Source organism: Aulostomus chinensis, chromosome 8 (genome assembly GCF_037954235.1).
Source record: "Aulostomus chinensis isolate RoL2024-O1b breed Wild chromosome 8, RoL_Achi_v1.0, whole genome shotgun sequence".
In the NCBI taxonomy this organism is placed as follows: Eukaryota; Metazoa; Chordata; class Actinopteri; order Syngnathiformes; family Aulostomidae; genus Aulostomus; species Aulostomus chinensis.
Genome location: NC_141327.1, coordinates 16,133,052 through 16,152,386, shown reverse-complemented (window position 1 = coordinate 16,152,386; position 19,335 = coordinate 16,133,052). Strand labels below are relative to the sequence as shown.

Here is a 19,335-nt window from a genome sequence, read left to right as displayed (position 1 = left end):
ACGTGGGCAAAATCATGAGTATTGAGGTTATAAGGGTGCATACAGGCATGAAAAACTTGGAAAAGTCATTGAATTTGAAAGAATTTGAAACAAGGCCTTGTATTTTTTTGAAAAATAAAGCTAAAATTTTTTTTTGGAAAGTCATGGAAATGTGCTTCAGTAATACCTACATATTAGAATATGCGCAGTTCAGTTAAAAATGACAGCAAATTTTTAATGGTCAATTATGTGAACGTGTTGAATCAATCTGCATAGCTTGGGATTAATTTTAATTAAATGTTTGCTGGTAAGATTTAACATAGATTTCCCATTTCCTTGGGAAATCCATCAAATTAAAGGCTTGGAAATGTCATGTAAATGTATTGTAAAATATGCTTATGAACTATGGGTGATGCTCAAGTACATGAGTTGACAAATGTATGTTCAAGCAACTATGGTACTTTTTATCTGAAGGATCATTATGATTTTGGTATGAGAGCTGTGAAGACTGTGATATCTGCTGCTGGAAACCTGAAGAGAGAAAATCCTGACATGAATGAGGTAAAATTTACACTCGAAAAATTTTAAGTTTTAAAATCTGCAGTTTAACAATTGATGTCAGTTATTTTCTCCTTTCTACAATCTCGTGGGCTTCCAGGAGTTGATCTGTCTGAGGGCCATTCAAGATGTCAACATCCCAAAGTTTTTACAGGATGACCTGAAGCTCTTCAAAGGCATCATATCTGATCTCTTCCCGAAGACAGAACAGGAGCCAATCAACTATGGCACACTTGAAGAATCCTTGCGTAATATTTGTGCTCAAAAGAACCTCAAAGATGTAGATGGTGAGTGTTTGTGAAAGCAGCAGAGGAAATGTGATTTCAGTTTGCCTGCGTCTCAGAATAACTAGATAATGGATACTACATGTATTCTTGCAGGGTACATAGCTAAATGTATTCAGCTGTATGAGACCACAGTTGTGAGACATGGCCTGATGTTAGTGGGACCATCTGGATCTGGTAAAACCAAGGCGAGTCTTTTATTTATTACTAGATAGTTTAGCATATTATTAGGTTGTTTTCCAAAGTTGCTTTGTACTGTCATTTATTTAAGTATTTTTATGATTGCAGTGTTATGAGGTACTGGGTGCGGCAATATCAGCTCTAAAGGGTCAGCCCTCTGTAAGTGGGGGTATTTATGAAGCTGTTCAGACATACATCCTCAACCCAAAATCCATTACCATGGGACAGCTTTACGGGGAGTATGACATGCTCACACATGAGTGGTAAGTGCAACTTTGCTCTGCTGCATTATGGACTACATGATGAAGACACTGATACAGAATGCTGTATACACACACTCCTGCAGGACAGATGGCATCCTTTCCTCTCTTATCCGGGGAGGAGCTACAGTGATGGACCAAGAGAAAAAGTGGTACATGTTTGATGGCCCAGTTGATGCCGTGTGGATCGAGAACATGAACACCGTGCTTGATGACAACAAAAAGCTGTGCCTAAGTTCTGGAGAGATCATTAAGCTCACTGATGTAAGTTTATTTTAATCCACGGGTCATGACCTATCCCATGAGCCTCAATCACATCATTCATTCCTCTGCAGGTGATGACCATGATGTTTGAGGTACAGGACCTGGCAGTGGCATCACCAGCAACAGTGTCTCGCTGTGGTATGGTCTACCTAGAGCCCAGTATTCTGGGCCTCAGGCCTTTCACAGAGTGCTGGCTCAAGCAGATCCCTCAAGCCGTGAGACCATATGCAAAAAAGCTCCAGTCCCTGTTCACCATTTTCCTTCAGGTGAAACTTTTTAGTCTTCTTCATCATACTTGGTGCCATTGTGGAACAGATTAAAAGTCTGTCTTTCAACTGTTCCACAAAGGTGAACTAAAACTTTTTCTGTGGTTTCTGTAGGATCCAAAAGGAATTGGACATATTGATATTATTCAGCATGACTAAAACACCTGCCTATTCAGTCTGACTGTTACGTAGGGGTTTAGAATTTTAATTTGATCCTTCAGTGTGCTTTTGTCTCTTAGTGTTTTTTTTTTTAAATCATTCTCTTTGATTCACTTGCCAAACACTTTAGATTTTAATTTATTTCTCCAGAAGGTGATATATAAATAAAGCTTGATTTATGTATTGATTTGTTTTAGTGTGTTTTTGTGGTTCTGTCACAGGAATCTGTCACATTTGTGCGTACAACAGTAAAGGAGGTCATTCCATCACTGGACAGCAACCTGACCTGTAGTCTACTTAGACTGATGGACTGTTTCTTTAGTCCCTTTAACCTGAAAGAGGTTGGTATCTGGCTGTTTCACTTAATTCACAATAATGAAAAAATATCCAGGCCTTTTCATTACCAAGAACATGGGAATATAATAAATAATGGCAAAAGCAAGTGGAAAGCATAAAACATATGACTGCAGTTATATTTAAACAATATATAATTATTGTAGGAGTTATCTGTGTGGTCAAATATCAAATGTGCTGACATGGAGAATTGGCACATTTAAAGTTTACCATGTCTGTAGAAAATGTTCTGTTTAAAAAGATGGCAGATATGATGGTGTGTGTGTGAGTCTGTGTCTGTGTTAGTGTGTGCTTGACAGCTTTTAGTTTTGGTTGACAGTCCTTTGTTATCTTTTAGGGTGAGAAGCCACTGCCACGTGAGAAACTGGACCGTCTGAAGGAGTTGATCGAGCCCTGGTTCATTTTCTCTCTGGTGTGGAGTGTTGGAGCCACAGGAGACACCAACAGTCGCCAGCGCTTCAGCACCTGGTTCAGAAACAAGATGGTAGAGAACAAGGTACCTATATCTCTGCTTTGGCTTCCCATGGCAAAAGATTCCAAATTCATTAATGTGAATGCATTACTGTGTAGTCACATCATTGAGATTTTACTGTATTTATATATGTAGCCATTTTTCTCAGATTTTGAAAATTATGTTCCTATCTGCTTTTTAAATAAGTTAAGTATTTTCAATTTTTTTTTAAAGTAGATGTCGACAGAGAAGAGTTTTAGCATTTTCAGCTCTTATATGTCACCTTACAGTTTGAGACATCACTCCCCTTCTAGAAGTCTGCCCAAAAACATTTAACCCAAAAATCTCCAACAGCCTCCTCTAGTTTCCACAGTTTGCAATCATCATAGAGAAATTCCTCTTCTGACAGCTCATATTGTCCTCTTTGTGACAAGACTTTTGGTTTTTATCAAACGGCTTCCGAGTGAAGAGCGCACTCACCCAAAGCCCTGATTGCAATGTTCATCAGGATTTCTTTGCAGCTTCCTACTTACACTGTTTTTTTCTGTAGAAAATGCTGTTCTAGTTTATATCAAAAGCTGGAGTATACACTTGAATTTAGATTTGAATGTCTATGTATTTGTTCTCCAGATTCATCTATGTTTTCCAGAGGACGGCCTGGTATACGACTACAGACTTGATGATGCTGGCATTAGTCAGGTGGAGGATGATGAGGACGATGACAAGGACAGAGAGGTAAACAGATGATGAACATAAAGACTTAGCATGGAGAATTTTTCAGATGATTTCTCATTGTTGATCCATTCATGTCTATCTCTGTAGGTCCAATGGGTCAACTGGATAAAAAATGAAAAGAACATTTTAATCAGTCAAGAAACAAATTATGCTGACATTATTGTTCCTACTGCTGACTCAGTTAGAATGTCTTTCCTGATGAACATGCTTTTGACCAATAACAAACCTGTGAGTATGTTTGCTGAAAAAAAAACCCTCTCCTAACAGTGTAACCCATTAGATTAACAAGGAATGTTTTTGTACATGGGATCCAGCTTCTGTTCATCGGACCCACTGGCACAGGAAAGACATTGACCATCTCAGACAAGCTGCTGAAGAGAATGCCCTCTGAATACATCACACAGTTTCTCATGTTCTCTGCTCGTACATCAGCCAATCAAACTCAAGATTACATTGACAGTAAACTAGACAGAAGGTATGCTGTTGCTCTAAGCTATTCATACAAACACAATATTTAAGAATTGATTTTTTTTTTTTAAATCACCATCTGACTGATGCCTGTGTTTGTGGGTCAGACGGAAAGGTGTGTTTGGGCCTCCCCCAGGGAAGCGCTCTATCTTCTTCATTGATGACTTAAACATGCCCATGTTGGAGACCTATGGTGCCCAGCCTCCCATTGAGTTGCTGAGGCAGTGGATGGACCATGGTGGTTGGTATGACAGGAAGCAGATCGGTGAGTGTTATTTCTTTTCTTGGTTAGTGCTACCTTATATTTATTTCTGACAATCGTATGACTTCAGTTTGTTATTATTACTGACAGTGTTTTAGCTCAGAAATGAAAGTAAAACCAATCCGGATGAGCGTGTCAATCATTCCTCCACAGGGACCTTCAGACGCATAGTGGATATCAGCTTTGTCTGTGCCATGGGACCCCCAGGTGGAGGCCGGAACCCAATTACCCAACGGTTCACACGGCACTTCAACTTTCTCTCCATCACTGAAATGGATGATGCCAGCAAGAAAAAGATTTTCTCCACCATTCTAGGCAGCTGGATGGGTGAGTCAGTGGCAAGGGTATGCTCTCTCTGAATGTATTCTAGTGGAATATAAATTGTAAATTTCTGTAAAAAATGAGCCAGGCAGTAAGCCAGTACACAGAGAAATGGAGGCAGTTGAGAGTGTAAATCTGGTCAAATTCTATTTAATGCTCAGCTGAATACATACGAAAAGAAACTATGAGATCAGAACTTTATATTATAGCCTTCAGAGCATGTTTACCTTGAAGTTTTCACTTGACTTGACTGTGTTATTACCTCTTTTCTGCCCTCTGTTTTTCATCAGCACCTGTTCCAGAATTCCAGCCTCTGACAGATTCCCTTGTAGATGCCACTGTGCGAGTCTACTCTACCATTATCTCTCAGCTTCTCCCAACCCCAGCCAAGTCTCATTATACCTTCAACCTCAGAGACCTGTCCAAGGTCTTCCAGGGTATCCTCATGGCCGAGGCTAGCATGATCCAGGTAATCCAATTGGAAATAATCACAATACTATAATGAAGTAAATATGAGATTTACTCTCCTGTTCCATGAGGTACTTACAACTTGTGCAATAGTGGAGTAGGAAGAAATATTTATGGGTTTCTAGTCTGAAAGAGAAGTAAAAAGCTTTTGTATCATTCAAATGCCACATAGTAAAAGTAGCATTACTTTCATGGTTTTCAGGACAAAGTGCAGTTGCTGAAGCTGTGGTACCATGAGAGCTGCCGGATTTTCCAGGACCGCCTGGTGTGTGCTGAAGACAGAGACTGGTTCAACACACTCCTGAAAGACCGCATTCAGGAGTTTGGCTGTAGCTTTGAAGAGGTTGTGCCAAGCCCACCAGTGTTGTTTGGAGACTTCATGGATCCTGAAGCTCCCAACAAAGTCTATACATTAATAGAGGACATAGACAAAGTGAGTGGAGCCAACCAGTGGCTGCTGTTTGAAATGAATTTCATTCTTAAACACATTTTTGATTTAGCCACTCACTTTCATGTTGCTTTTCCTTACTTTATATTGTCCAGTTGAAAAAAGTTATGATAGAATACATGGACGACTACAACCACGTCAGCACATCCAAGATGAAGCTAGTGCTCTTCATGGACGCCATTGAACATGTGTGTCGAATCAGCCGTATCCTACGGCAACCGATGGGCAATGCCCTGCTGCTGGGAGTGGGTGGCAGCGGGCGGCAGTCACTCACTAAGCTAGCTTCATATATGTAAGACTCACACACGTGGCACAACTCGCACACTTTCAGGATAGATACACAATTTAGATGAACATGAAAGATCACCTTGCTGGGGTGTGTTGCTTTGTGTTATATGTGTAACCTTATTCAGAAGTTTTCACAAATTTGAGATTGATGATGTTTTTGTGACGACAAGATCTGTAAAATAATTCTGCCTTTATTTTATGGTGAAGTTGCATGATGGCAGTGAGAGCTGTCGTTTAAACCGAGTCAGATTTAAAATTATTGTTTATATGCTGAAATATGCTGAAACACCTGGAATATTTACATTTCTGAAATAGCACTTTTCAAAACAAATCAAATAGAGTGCTTCACAAGGCAGTAAATGACAGCAAGAGTAATTACAGAATAGTGATAAAATAGAACAAGAAATAATAAAAATGAATAAACAGCGGGCAGATCAGGTGATGAAGTCAGTTAAAATAATTAAAAGCAAACTGGTAAGAGTCACTTATCAACCAGATGTTACAGGAACACAATCCTTAAAAAAGACAGTCTTTCAACAGTTCTTATATCTTAAGGGTTTGAACTCATTATGAATTGCGATAGAAAGTATGGGAATAATTTTACAACCTCGTCCTCACAGTGTTTTTTGTGTCCATTCAGGTCAGAATATGAGTGTTTTCAGATCGAGCTGTCTAAGAACTATGGTCAACCAGAGTGGAGGGAAAACATTAAAAGCATCATGCTGAAGGCTGGCCTCCAGAACCAGCAGATCACCTTCCTCTTCGTAGACACACAGGTAAACAGCAGTATCTTGAAGTACCTGCGTTAGTATACTGCATATCGTAGCAGAACCAATTTTGTTGTACTTGTACAATGAAAATAAAGACTTTCTATTTCATAACAGCATACATATACCCAATGCAGTATTTATGGTACATTGTGTACTGAGAGTAGTGCTATATGTGTGAGTATGTCCTCTCCAAAGGACAGAGTAAACCTTTAATTCATTTATGTTTTTATTTACCAGATTAAGTGTGAGTCATTCCTGGAAGACATCAACAACATTCTGAACTCTGGGGATGTTCCCAACTTGTATGCAGCAGATGAGCAGGAGCGCATCATGACAGCAATGAGGCCAGTGGTGCAGGACATGGGCCAGCAGCCAACAAAAGCCAATCTTATGGCCGCCCACATCCGGAGAGTCCGCAACAACATCCACACTGTACTCTGCATGAGGTTATGAATTCTTAAAGGATTTCTTTATTGTTCAAATTCAAACAAAGCCAAGTGGGTAAAGTTTAGTACTTCTCTCCCCTCTGCTCACATGTTGCCTTCTTCATTTACTACTCTGCAGTCCTATCGGTGAGGTATTCCGTGCACGGCTGAGGCAGTTTCCCTCCCTAGTAACATGTTGTACTATAGACTGGTTCAGTCCTTGGCCAGAAGAGGCTCTGCAAGCTGTGGCAACATCGTTTCTTAATGAGCTGCCTGAGCTGGAAGCCAGCCCCACAGCCTTGCAAGGACTGGTGAGAAAGCTCTCAGCCATGATTTTATTGTTCTCCTCAGACTATTTCAACTCTAAATAGATTTGTCACGTGAGTATGTTTTACTACATTTATTATATGGGGATGTTTGACCATGAATTTTATATTGGTAATCATGCTGAACCCATATTTGGTTGGATCTGTCTAGGGGACGCACATGAAGTGTCTCTCTCTCTCGGCATTGTTGTTCACACATGCAGCTCCCACGTGCAGTGCTGCCCTCTCTATATGGAGGTTTTCTTTAAGAATCTTCATTATTCTCAATTGACATTAAATTTATATTTAGTTTTGTCATGAATTCTGTCCATCTGAAAGTGTAAAAAAGAGAGACAGAAATCCCTCTCCACCTGACCTGTTTTATTTCAAAATATGAACATTTGCAACCCAATCTCAAGTACCTGTTCTGTTTTTTCCTAGGATTAGGCTTTTGTATGTTATTAACTGCTCTCCACAGGACAGTCTTTTTAATAGAATAGCCTGATTCCATTGGGTCTCTGGTTTTAGTTTATAATTTCTTTGAAAATAAAACCCAGAAGTAGTTGAAATATGGTAATTTTACAGCACAGGGTCATTCAAATGACTTCAAATGAAATCTTAAAACAAACAGGCTTGTGAGAGCTTTTATTTGAAAGACATTGGGAAATAATAATATAACAATCACTGAATCTTCTGTACATACCGCTGTTATGATTTCAGTGTGACTGAAAACAGGTTATTTCTCTATATATTTTAGCTGCGAGAAGCAGGGAGGGAAAAAAATCAGCGAACCTCCTGAGTTCTGTTGCAGCAGATACACATCTGATGTGCTTCTCCTGCTTGCCATGAGGTTGTCTTTTTTTAATGGGTGCTGAAAAAAATAAGATGGGTCACTGGATGAATGTCCTCAGGACCAATGTTTGTAAAATATAAAATGATGCAGTGACTTTTCATTTTGTGCAGCTCCCTTCTGAATGTTTTGTTTTCTTTCCTCCAGACACTGATGTTCATGAAGATCCATCAGATGGTTGCCAAAAAGTGTGAACAGTATTTGACTGAACTTTCACGACACAACTACGTCACACCCAAGAGCTACCTTCAACTACTCAAAATCTTCTCAGAACTCATTGGACGCAAAAGGCAAGAACTGCGCAGTGCACGTCAGCGTATGAAAACTGGTCTTGACAAGGTAAGACAAGAAGAGATATACCAGTAAAAGAAATCGTGCTACCGTTTATGTGTCTGCTGGTCGTGCTACATTTTTGTTATGTTTCAGAGTTGTGGAGTTGAGGATGAAATGTGTGTAATTTTTGAAAAAAAGCTCTATTAGCTCTCTTATCTGACTGTCTGCTGTTCCGTGCCCCTGTAGCTCCTCAGCACAGCAGAGGATGTGAGTAAGTTACAAGAGGAGCTGGAGGAGATGAGGCCAGCATTGGAGGAAGCTGCTAAGGACACTGAGATTACAATGGAGACCATCAAAGTAAAGACATGCTAAGAGTTACAGATGTGTGCTTGTCTTAAACTCAATATATGCTGTGTTACAGAACCAATTCTATATCAAATGTGCTTTCTATTTCACATTGGTAGAAAGACACTGTGGTTGCAGAGGAGACTCGGAAGTCAGTACAAAAAGAAGAAGCCAAAGCTTCAGAGAAAGCCAGTATTGCAGGGGCCATTGCAGCAGATGCCCAGAATGACTTGAACGAGGCTCTGCCAGCCCTTGATGCTGCTCTCAGCAGCCTCAAATCACTCAACAAGAATGATGTCACTGAGGTCAGAATTTTTGGTCCTATTGTTATGATAGTTCCAGACATTCTCCAGGTATTGAATGGAAAGTTCATACACAGAGTGAAACTTCCTGAGTCATTTTTTCAATAGGTGCGAGCCATGCAGCGACCTCCTCCAGGAGTGAAGCTGGTAATTGAGGCTGTTTGTATCATGAAGGGCATCAAACCCAAAAAGGTAGCAGGACCTAAACCTGGCACCAAGATCAAAGACTACTGGGAACCTGGCAAGGGTCTGCTGCAGGACCCTGGGAAGTTCCTGGAGAGCCTCTTCAAGTATGACAAGGTACAGAACATAATCTTCACTTAAAATCTATGAATATCTATGAAGTAGCAAGTATATGAGTATAGCTCAGTGAATTTTAGCAGGGAGATCTAGTCTCTGTTCACACTGTGGATGATCCCATTGATGATGGGATATTTGGGACCACCATTGCTCTAGAACATAATTGTAAATTAGATTCTTCAGCCTCCAGTTCTGCAAATTTCAGTGTTTGTGTTTGTGTGTGTTTTTGACCTGTTCTTGTAGATGTATTAAAATATCATTTTCTCCTGCCATGAAATGATTTCTACAGGAAAACATCTCAGATAGTGTCATCACTTTAGTCCAGCCTTACATAGACAATGAGGAATTCCAGCCAGAGTCCATTGCCAAGGTTTCCAAAGCCTGTACCTCAATTTGCCAATGGGTGCGAGCTATGTATTCATATAACTTCGTGGCCAAGGCTGTGGAGCCTAAAAGGGTAAAAACTGAATTTGTCATCCATTTGAGACATTTTGCAACTGCTATGGTTACAGTGTTTTTGCTAGGATGAGCGTGTCAGCTAAACAAGAAATATGTACATATTTGTACAGAAAGCTCTTCAGGAAGCCCAGGAAGACTTAGCGGCAACACAGGCCATCCTGAACAATGCTGTAGAAAAGTTGGCAACTGTGGAGGCTGGTGTTGCCGCGTTGGAGGCCAAGTACCGCGCCTGCTTGGCCAAGAAAGTGGAACTAGACAACAAGTACCAACTGTGTGAGAGCCGCCTTGCACGAGCAGACAAGGTGAGACAGAGGATAAGAGAAGATAAGCCTTCTTCTCTTAAATCTGCCGATCTGCTCTTAAATGGCAACAAAAGTACATTTGTAGTAACTTAACTTATATGTTACGTATGTAGTATTAATAGTTTCAGGACAATAAAAGCTACAATCTGAGCATGATGGTACTGATGATACATTGATTATCTTCAGCTTATTGGTGGCCTAGCAGATGAGAAGGTGCGCTGGAAAGAGACTGTGCAACACCTTGATTACATGGTCAATAACGTGTCAGGTGATGTGCTACTGTCTGCAGGATACGTCGCCTACCTGGGACCCTTCATAGTGAGTGGATTTGTACATTCAATTAGTGGCATCAATTGAAATCAATGGATGCAAGCAATATTAACTATTGTGGATCCTGTTGGAAAATTACTAAGCTGTTTTTGTCTTTTGTCCTATATTTTAATAATAAATACATTATTGCTAATCAGCACAACACTGTTTGCATTGTGGCTACTTTTGGTTTTTGTGCGTCTTCAGGGGGAGTACAGGACAACTATGGCAGAAGAGTGGCTGCTCTGTTTCAAAGAGCTGAGTGTTCCACACACTGTTAAACCTAATCTCATAAATACTCTAGGAGATCCTGTGAAGATCCGCTCCTGGCAGGTCAGAACCACACAGTCGATCCTTACCATCCACAAATCTGTAGGCACATCTCTGTTGTTGAGATGTCAGAGTATTGTACTGCTTTTTGGTAAAAAAATTCCCCCATTGTCATGACACTTTTCATGTGGACAGATATCGGGTCTGCCCAAGGACAACCTCTCAGTGGAGAATGGTGTGATTGCTCAGTACTCTCTCAGCTGGCCTCTCTTTATTGATCCTCAAGGACAAGCCAACACATGGATCAAAAACATGGTGTGCTGCCTTTGTCTGCTAGTGTTTAAACTGTTGAGGATGCCAGTGTGATAATGTGATTTTGCTCATGTGCTACAGGGAATCTGCTCCATTTGCAGATACCTAAAAAGCTTCTGACCCACTTTGTATCCTCTGCTCATTGATATTTGCTGCCAGGAGCGGCACAATGGATTGGAGGTCATAAAGCTCAGTGACCAGGACTTCCTCCGCACTCTGGGAAACACAATTCAATTCGGTAAACCTTGCCTTCTGGAGAATGTCGGAGAGGAGCTCGATCCTGCACTAGAACCTGTGTTGTTGCAACAAGTGAGTACATAAACATTTGTTTTTATCAACAAATATCTTGTATGTGTTAAAATCTCTACAAAACTCTGCTCTACTTGACTTACTTGTTTGGGTTTTAGACATTTAAGCAGCAAGGTAGAACGGTCTTGAAACTGGGTGACTCAGTCATTACCTACCATGAGCACTTCAAGTTGTACATCACCACCAAATTGCCAAATCCACACTATACTCCAGAGATTTCCAGCACAGTCACCCTCATTAACTTCACCTTGTCACCCAGGTAACACACATTTTATACAGTTATTTAATATTTATCGTGCTGTCATGTATATATATGTACGGCCTTAGGATGGTTTAACTTTACTGTCAGCTTTTGCGTGAATGTGCATTTTTTGTGTTCACAGTGGTTTAGAGGACCAGTTGCTGGGCCAAGTGGTGGCTGTGGAACGTCCAGACCTGGAGGACGCTAAGAACCAGCTGATTGTCAGTAATGCCAAAATGAAGCAGGAGCTGAAGGAAATTGAGGATGAGATCCTGTTCCGGCTCAGCTCAGCAGAAGGAAACCCAGTGGACAATGAAGAGCTCATCCAAGTGTTGGAAGCCTCCAAGATCAAAGCTGGCGAGATCAAGGTCAGACAGGGAGAGCCAGTAAAGTTTTGTTCAGTATAAAACTTTGTCTTAAGTATTTTGGTGACATGTGTGTCTTGATCAGTTATTTTTGGATTTTCTACTAACACAAGCTGGTTTTACCGGCAGGCCAAAGTGATAGCAGCAGAGAAGACAGAGGAAGACATTGATGCCACCCGTCTGCAGTACGTTCCTGTGGCTGTGCGCACACAGATTCTCTTCTTCTGTGTATCAGACCTGTCCAGTGTTGACCCCATGTACCAGTATTCCCTGGAGTGGTTCCTGAGCATATTCATGGCTGGCATTGCCAACTCTGAGAGAGCAGGTTGTAAAAATTCCATGTTCAACATTCTAACATTCCAAATTCCAACTCTGTGTTTGCAAGATTGAAATGTTTTTGTTACGGAATGTATTTCTAAATCTTCATTGACTTTTCCTCCTTCACAGAGGTGGTGGAGACGAGAATCGCCAACATCAACAATTTTTTCACCTTCAGCTTGTACAGCAATGTGTGCCGCAGTTTGTTTGAGAAGCACAAGCTCATGTTTGCATTTCTCCTGTGTGCTCGGATCATGATGAACGAGAACAAGATTGACATGGTGAGTAGAAAGGCAGCATGCAGCCTCATGCAATAAAAAACATTAAGTTTATGAAGCTTTGTTGTCTCAGGCTGAGTGGCGCTACATGTTATATGGAGGGATCCCCAGTCAAGAGCTTAGCAACCCAGCTGTGAGCTGGCTGTCGGAACGTGCCTGGAAGGACATCCTGGGCCTCAGCACTCTGGACAACTTCAGCAACCTGGCCCAGAGCTTCAACAAACATCTGCAGGGCTTCAAGAGGATTTTTGACAGCAGTCAGCCTCACAGGCAAGAACCAGTTGTAGCACTTAATTTGTTCTTTGGACAAACCGTTGAACTCTAACAAGCTCGGCACGTGTCTTTCCTAAAGAGAGCTGCTCCCAGAGGAGTGGGACACAAAGCTGGACTCATTCCAGAAGCTGTTGGTCCTGCGGTGTCTGAGAGCTGACTGTCTTGTTCAAGGCCTGCAGGACTTTGTCTCAGTTCAGCTGGGACAGTGCTTCATCGAACCACAGGTAGACTCCTCCTCCTTTTGAGTTTACAGTCAGGTTGTGTCACAGGTGTCTTTCCTCTCAGTAAAATGAACACCTGGAATCACAGTTGTGCCAGAAAAAAAACCTATTCACTTTTAATGACTGAAATGACCCAGATAGTTTACAGTCCCATGCAATGTGTAATGGTACAGCATTCACTGATGTTTTTTTTCTCGCCCTCACCTTCTCCAGACGTCAGATCTGTCTGTGGTCTTCAAGGAGTCATCCCCCTCCACCCCTCTCATTTTTGTCTTGTCCCCTGGCACTGATCCAGCTGCTGACCTCTACAAGTTTGCTGATGTTATGCAGTTTTCTAAGAAAATGAGCGCTATCTCACTGGGCCAAGGCCAGGTTAGTACTAGTGTGATGTGTGATGCATCCCCCCAACACACATGACACGCACACACTTTCAGGGGGGCAGGGGGGTAAGTCTCTTGCTCCCTCAACATAAAACAGACTTAACTGGTTATCTCAATGCTAATTGTTTTCTCTGTTTTTCACTTGAGGCCTGGACAGAGTATCATCCTACTTAGAACAGGGAAACAATAAAACCCTCAATGAACATGAACAACAACTTTTATGTATCATTATTAGACTCACTCCCCCTGTGTTAGCTTGTGTTTTATTACATTACATGCAGTTATGTGGACCTTAATTCTCTAATTAAATAAATGTTTCTGAATGACAAAATATAGAATTATATCACATGCTGTGTCTGAGGTTTAAGTTAATATTAAGATGGTTAGCTTGCTTGTTTTGGGTTTGTTGTCTTTCATCGAGGCAGCACAATGGTGCAGTGGTTAGCACTTATGTCTCACAGCTCCAACATGGGATCTTTCTGTGTGGAGTCTCCATGTTCTCCCTGTTCCTGTGTGGGTTCTCTCTGGTACTCCAGCTTCCTCCCTCAGTCCAAAGACATCAAGAGGGGATGAGGCTGATTGATACTCTAAACTGACCGTGGGTGTGACTGTGAGTGTGAATGGTTGTCTGTCTCTATGTGTTGGTCCTGTGATGGACTGGTGACCTGTCCAGGGTGAACCCCACCTCTCACCTGAAGGCTGCTGGGGCTCCAGCTCCTCCACAACCCTTACCAGTAACAGTAGAATATGGATGGATGGATGGATGGATGGATGGATGGATGGATGGCTGTCTTTGCATCTTCCTTTTGCTCTGCTCTTCTTTGTGATATTCAGGGCCCCTGGGCTGAACAGTTGATGCACACAGCCATGGCGAGAGGCCAGTGGGTCTTCTTCCAAAACTGTCACCTGGCACCCAGCTGGATGCCATCATTGGAACGACTCATTGAGAACATTGACCCAGCAAAGGTAAGAGCTGTCGAACAGATGCAGAAGTTGTCTTTACTTTGCAGCAAACAAACAAACAACAAAGACACACACACACACACACACACAAATACACAGACAGCTTTCCTATGCTTCTGCTGTGATGCTTTTTTTTTTTTTTTTTTTTACATCTTACAGGTGCACAAAGACTTTCGTTTGTGGCTCACAAGTCTTCCCAGCAACAAGTTCCCTGTGTCCATTCTCCAAAATGGGTCCAAGATGACCATTGAGCCACCAAGGGGCATCAAGGCCAACCTACAGAAAACCTACCTTAAGCTCACCAATGATTTTATCAACTCCTCCACCAAGGTAGATTCTCCCTCCAGCATCCTCACACTGAGGGACATTCATTGATTTCTGACCGCACTGACCAAAGTGTTTCTGGCTTTATTCTTATCTATCACATTTTGTGTCATTTTTTTTTTCTCCAGAGAGCACACATGAAGTCTCTGCTCCTGTCTCTCTGTCTGTTCCATGGAATTGCTCTGGAACGAAGGAAGTTTGGCCCGTTGGGTTTCAATATACCCTATGAGTTCACAGACGGAGATCTGAACATCTGCATCAGCCAACTCAGGATGTTTCTGGATGAGTATCGAAACATCCCATACAAGGTGGCTGTGGCTTTTTTTTTTATCCTGTTAATAGCAAATATCTCTGTAGTAAAGACATCCAGCCTCATAGTTTCGTCTTCTTCTTCTGATCTTTCTCTTTGTGGTGTGTTTCTAAACCACTTTTCTATCCCTCTCCTATCCCCAGAACTTGTCATTTCATGCCTCTATGTAGCTCTTTAGTTCTGAAATGCTTCTTATGATTGTGACTAAATAAGTGACAATCGTAGAGAAAAACAGAATTTATTGATCACCCCCCCGCCCACACACACACACACACACACACACACACACACACACACACACACACACACACACACACACACACACTTTGTCCGACACCTTTCCAGGTACTGAAGTACACAGCAGGGGAGATCAATTATGGCGGCCGTGTGACAGATGACTGGGACAGACGCTGTCTTCTCAGTGTGCTGGAGGATTTCTACTGTCCCGCTGTGCTTGCTGAAGATCATGTCTACTCGTCATCTGGAGTTTACCGGCAGATTGACAGAAGTCTTGACATCAAGGTTAGATACAGCTAAAGGAGGACATGCCAACAATAAGAGCAAAATTAGACTCTTCTCTCTAAAAGTAGTTTTTGCTTTAGCATTTGTTTGCCTTAGCCCTTATAGTGTCACTGTTTTGTACTGTCTGTGTGAAACTACAGTGTCGCATGAATACTCAGGATATCCGCAGGTTTTGTCTAAAAGTTTCGCACATTTATCACACAAACTTAGGCTTCAAATGCTGTTAAATTGGCTCAAACACTTTTCCTGTTGCAGCTACATCACCTCAATGCCTTGATGACTTTTGTTCACTCTGGCATTGTAATGGTTTACTGTGAGCAGGGAGGATTGATTGAATAATAGAGGAATGATCAGTATACTGCATTCAGTAGCTGACTGGCTATGATTTGCAAAGTATCATCGGTCAATATTTTGTTGAGTCATGCAGCTGTTGGCAATGTATCTTAGACAGTGACAATTACCTGTTGACATTTCAATTCTGAACCAGGGCTACTTGGGATACATCCGGGGTCTGCCCATCAATGATACGCCTGAGATCTTTGGTCTCCATGACAATGCTAACATCAGCTTTGCCCAGAATGAGACCTTTGCCCTGCTGGGAGCTGTGGTTCGTCTCCAGCCTCGAGCTTCATCTGCTGGCGGCAAGACCCTAGAGGAGGTAAATACATTCATCCTTCTTTTGCTATCTGTATAAGCATCGATTTCATCATCTTGCTTGTATAGCATTTTAATACACACTAACAGAGGTGTGACAACATCCTTAACTGAAGAATGGTAGGTAGCTTGTTCACGTTTGAGCTCAAAACTGAAATCAGTGACCAGATCTGTGGTATGTGATGTAGCCTGCTCTCCTCCTGGACCATAGATAGTGGAGGAGATAGTGGCAGGCATCGCTGAAAAGATCCCACAGCCTTTCAGTGTCCAGGAGGTGATGGAGAAGTACCCCATCCTCTATGAAGAGTCCATGAACACGGTGCTCATGCAGGAGGTCATCAGGTAACGTCAAGACTGCTGAAATATTAAAGCTGCAACAATTAATCAATTCGTTGATCAAAGGAAAATGAATCAGCAACTTTTTTGATAGTTTTTTTCCAAGTAAAAATATCAAACACTTGCTGCTGTCCAACTCTTAAATGCAAGAAACAGCTCCTTTTTTAAAAATTCTTATTTTGATTATTTATGACTGTGAACCAGGTCTCTTGGTTTATCACTGATTAATTCTTAAACTAGCTGCTTCTTCAAAGGTAATTTTGGAAGAAATCACAGAATCTGACAGAATTTCATGAATACTTGGTATTATTGCAAAGACTTTCACAAATATATCATGTACATCCCAGATTTCATCCCTGAAATCTGTGGCTGGAGGTATCGTGCTTTCGGGGTGCAAATATCTTGGAATTAACTTGTTAGCCCAACACTAACTAACCATCTTGTTAACGGGATATCTCCTTATGGCCTTGAATTTCACCAGATTTGTCATAAATGTTAACTTACTATCTCACAAACTATAAAGTTTGTAAGCAACATTTTGTGTGAGTGTTCTTCTGTTGATATTATCCTCTCAGTGAATTGCAATTCGATAAAATTAATTTTTTCTTGACTGCTTTGTGAAATGATGAAACACAACAGGGCATTTCATACTGTAGTTGTTTTATCAGGCGACATGGACGACTGTCAGTCTGATGCCACCAGTTCTAACATCCTTGCATCTTTTGTATTTTTCAGATACAACAAGCTCCTGTCGGTCATCTCTCAGAGTCTCGTTGATATTGTGAAGGCTCTGAAGGGTTTAGTGGTGATGTCATCAGAGCTGGAGCTCATGGCCAACAGCCTGTTCAATAACACGGTGCCCGATATGTGGAAAGCAAAGGCAAGAAACACACTTAAAAGATTCTTTTCAAAAAATTGGGACCGTATGTAACAAGTTAGAAAACACGTTTATGAAATAACATAAAACTTCTCAGCAGCCCAAACATTCTCCCATCTTTGAATGAGTTGTCCTCATCTGAAAAGAAGGCAGAAATCTAAATGACAGAATCCTGCACTGGGCGATTGTTATGACGTTCTTGTCTGTGTTGAACTCTATAATGTTTTAGAGATTTTGCAGATATTTCATGATGGAACACATTGGATGTCTGCCCTGATTTGATTATTCCAGGAGCTCTAAGAATACAGATCTCACTGAGCGTCTGTGTCTTCCCCCAGGCCTACCCGTCCCTGAAGCCTCTGGCTTCCTGGGTGTCCGACCTGCTTCAGAGGATCAGTTTCTTACAAAACTGGATCTCTGATGGCACTCCACCTGTCTTTTGGATCAGTGGCTTCTTTTTCCCTCAAGCTTTTCTCACTGGAACCCTCCAAAATTACGCTCGTCGCTCTGGTACCTCCATCGACACGATAGGATTTGACTTTGAGGTCAGATGCAAATTCAATCAAATTTCTCTGTTGAAATACAGCAGGCTTGTATGTGAGTCAGAGCAAAGTGCTTCTGTCAAAATCAACTGAAGTTCTCAGATTTAGCTTGGTACTTCATATATAAACCAGTTATGATGATTGAAATTTCTTCAAATATAAAGCTGTATTTCTGTCTTGACTGATCATGGGCCCTGCCAACTTTGGTCCACAGGTGATAGTGAAGTCTGTGGCTGAGATCACCAAGAAGCCAACGATGGGCTGCTACATCCATGGTTTGTTCCTGGAGGGGGCTCGCTGGGATTATGATGCAGGCCAACTTGCAGAGTCCAGGCCTAAGGAGCTGTACACAGAAATGGCCGTCATCTGGCTGATCCCTTCCTGCAACCGCAAACCTCCAGCCTCTGGGATCTACGTCTGCCCCATCTACAAGACCCTGACACGTGCAGGTGAGTACTGACCCCCATATGTTTCATTAGACAGTGTTCTATGAAATTCAATCATGCAGCCGAGGAAATGGCTCATGGTTTGAGCTCTGGTCTCCAGTGTGACCAGCATAGCTCACGTTTTTCCATGTGGTTTTCTTAGTCGCTCAAAACAGTCAAGCCTGTTTCACAAAGCTTGTGCAAAATCAGTATTTTCAGCAACTTGTTTTTGCGCACCATGCTGCACAGCAACTCTTCAAACACAGTACAGAGGTGGAAATATCTTGTAAATATCACTTACAGGGACGCTGTCGACAACGGGCCACTCCACCAACTACGTGATTGCAGTGGAGCTGCCCACAGACCAGAACCAGAGACACTGGATCAAACGAGGAGTCGCTCTCATCTGCGCACTTGACTACTGAACACACAAACACACACTCTCACACATACACACACACACACACACACACACACACACACACACACACACACACACACACACACACACACATAATACTACAAGGTACACAAAATGTTGCTTAGTTAATGAGGAACTAATCATCAGTAAATGAACAAATCATAATTAGTTAATTATCACCCCCCCCCCCCCCATCTCCCAGTCAGGATGACACTCAGTATTCAGTATATATGAGCTCAACATGAGCGACTACACTCAAGACTCCATGAAGACAGGACTCTATTTGTTTCCTCATATTTACATGTTTCTGTTCAAAACATGAAGCTGGGGAGGAACCTAATGTGGATTTGGATTCCCTTTTCATAGGATGCAAAATTGGCACACACCTCTGTTTTGATACATACTGTATATGGCACGTTTCAAAAGACAAATGAAGTATGAACACAGGGACACAGATTTAAACTGGTTAAATATATTGTTCTGTTCATGAGACCTTAAATGAATTAGCAGTTAATCTGGGACCAGCGACTAGTTAACGATTAAACCCTCAATATCTGTCAATCCAGGACCATGTTGATGAAGCCATTAAAGTAATTATCGATTTGGCCA

The 19,335-nt window shown here is 41.7% G+C and overlaps 1 protein-coding gene across 1 annotated transcript in view; it reads left to right on the top strand.

Moving 5' to 3' along the window:
- Positions 1 to 18,822, top strand: part of dnah1 (dynein, axonemal, heavy chain 1) — a 34,534-nt gene extending 15,712 nt beyond the window's left edge. Inside the window, 46 exon segments of the mRNA XM_086211267.1 lie at positions 454 to 540; positions 638 to 824; positions 918 to 1,009; positions 1,110 to 1,264; positions 1,348 to 1,525; positions 1,597 to 1,791; positions 2,172 to 2,291; positions 2,642 to 2,800; positions 3,386 to 3,490; positions 3,578 to 3,718; positions 3,805 to 3,965; positions 4,066 to 4,223; positions 4,374 to 4,547; positions 4,832 to 5,010; positions 5,212 to 5,442; positions 5,553 to 5,749; positions 6,386 to 6,521; positions 6,753 to 6,961; positions 7,080 to 7,251; positions 8,243 to 8,434; positions 8,615 to 8,725; positions 8,833 to 9,018; positions 9,124 to 9,315; positions 9,605 to 9,772; positions 9,885 to 10,076; positions 10,263 to 10,394; positions 10,593 to 10,718; positions 10,851 to 10,970; positions 11,127 to 11,276; positions 11,375 to 11,535; positions 11,660 to 11,885; positions 12,012 to 12,207; positions 12,330 to 12,481; positions 12,552 to 12,748; positions 12,831 to 12,975; positions 13,186 to 13,344; positions 14,187 to 14,318; positions 14,475 to 14,645; positions 14,768 to 14,947; positions 15,295 to 15,471; positions 15,959 to 16,129; positions 16,337 to 16,467; positions 17,197 to 17,341; positions 17,677 to 17,883; positions 18,095 to 18,329; positions 18,609 to 18,822. Of these exon segments, the coding sequence (XP_086067393.1) occupies positions 454 to 540; positions 638 to 824; positions 918 to 1,009; positions 1,110 to 1,264; positions 1,348 to 1,525; positions 1,597 to 1,791; positions 2,172 to 2,291; positions 2,642 to 2,800; positions 3,386 to 3,490; positions 3,578 to 3,718; positions 3,805 to 3,965; positions 4,066 to 4,223; positions 4,374 to 4,547; positions 4,832 to 5,010; positions 5,212 to 5,442; positions 5,553 to 5,749; positions 6,386 to 6,521; positions 6,753 to 6,961; positions 7,080 to 7,251; positions 8,243 to 8,434; positions 8,615 to 8,725; positions 8,833 to 9,018; positions 9,124 to 9,315; positions 9,605 to 9,772; positions 9,885 to 10,076; positions 10,263 to 10,394; positions 10,593 to 10,718; positions 10,851 to 10,970; positions 11,127 to 11,276; positions 11,375 to 11,535; positions 11,660 to 11,885; positions 12,012 to 12,207; positions 12,330 to 12,481; positions 12,552 to 12,748; positions 12,831 to 12,975; positions 13,186 to 13,344; positions 14,187 to 14,318; positions 14,475 to 14,645; positions 14,768 to 14,947; positions 15,295 to 15,471; positions 15,959 to 16,129; positions 16,337 to 16,467; positions 17,197 to 17,341; positions 17,677 to 17,883; positions 18,095 to 18,329; positions 18,609 to 18,730 (7,512 nt within the window). The 3' untranslated portion in view covers positions 18,731 to 18,822.
- Positions 18,823 to 19,335: the final 513 nt, after the last annotated feature.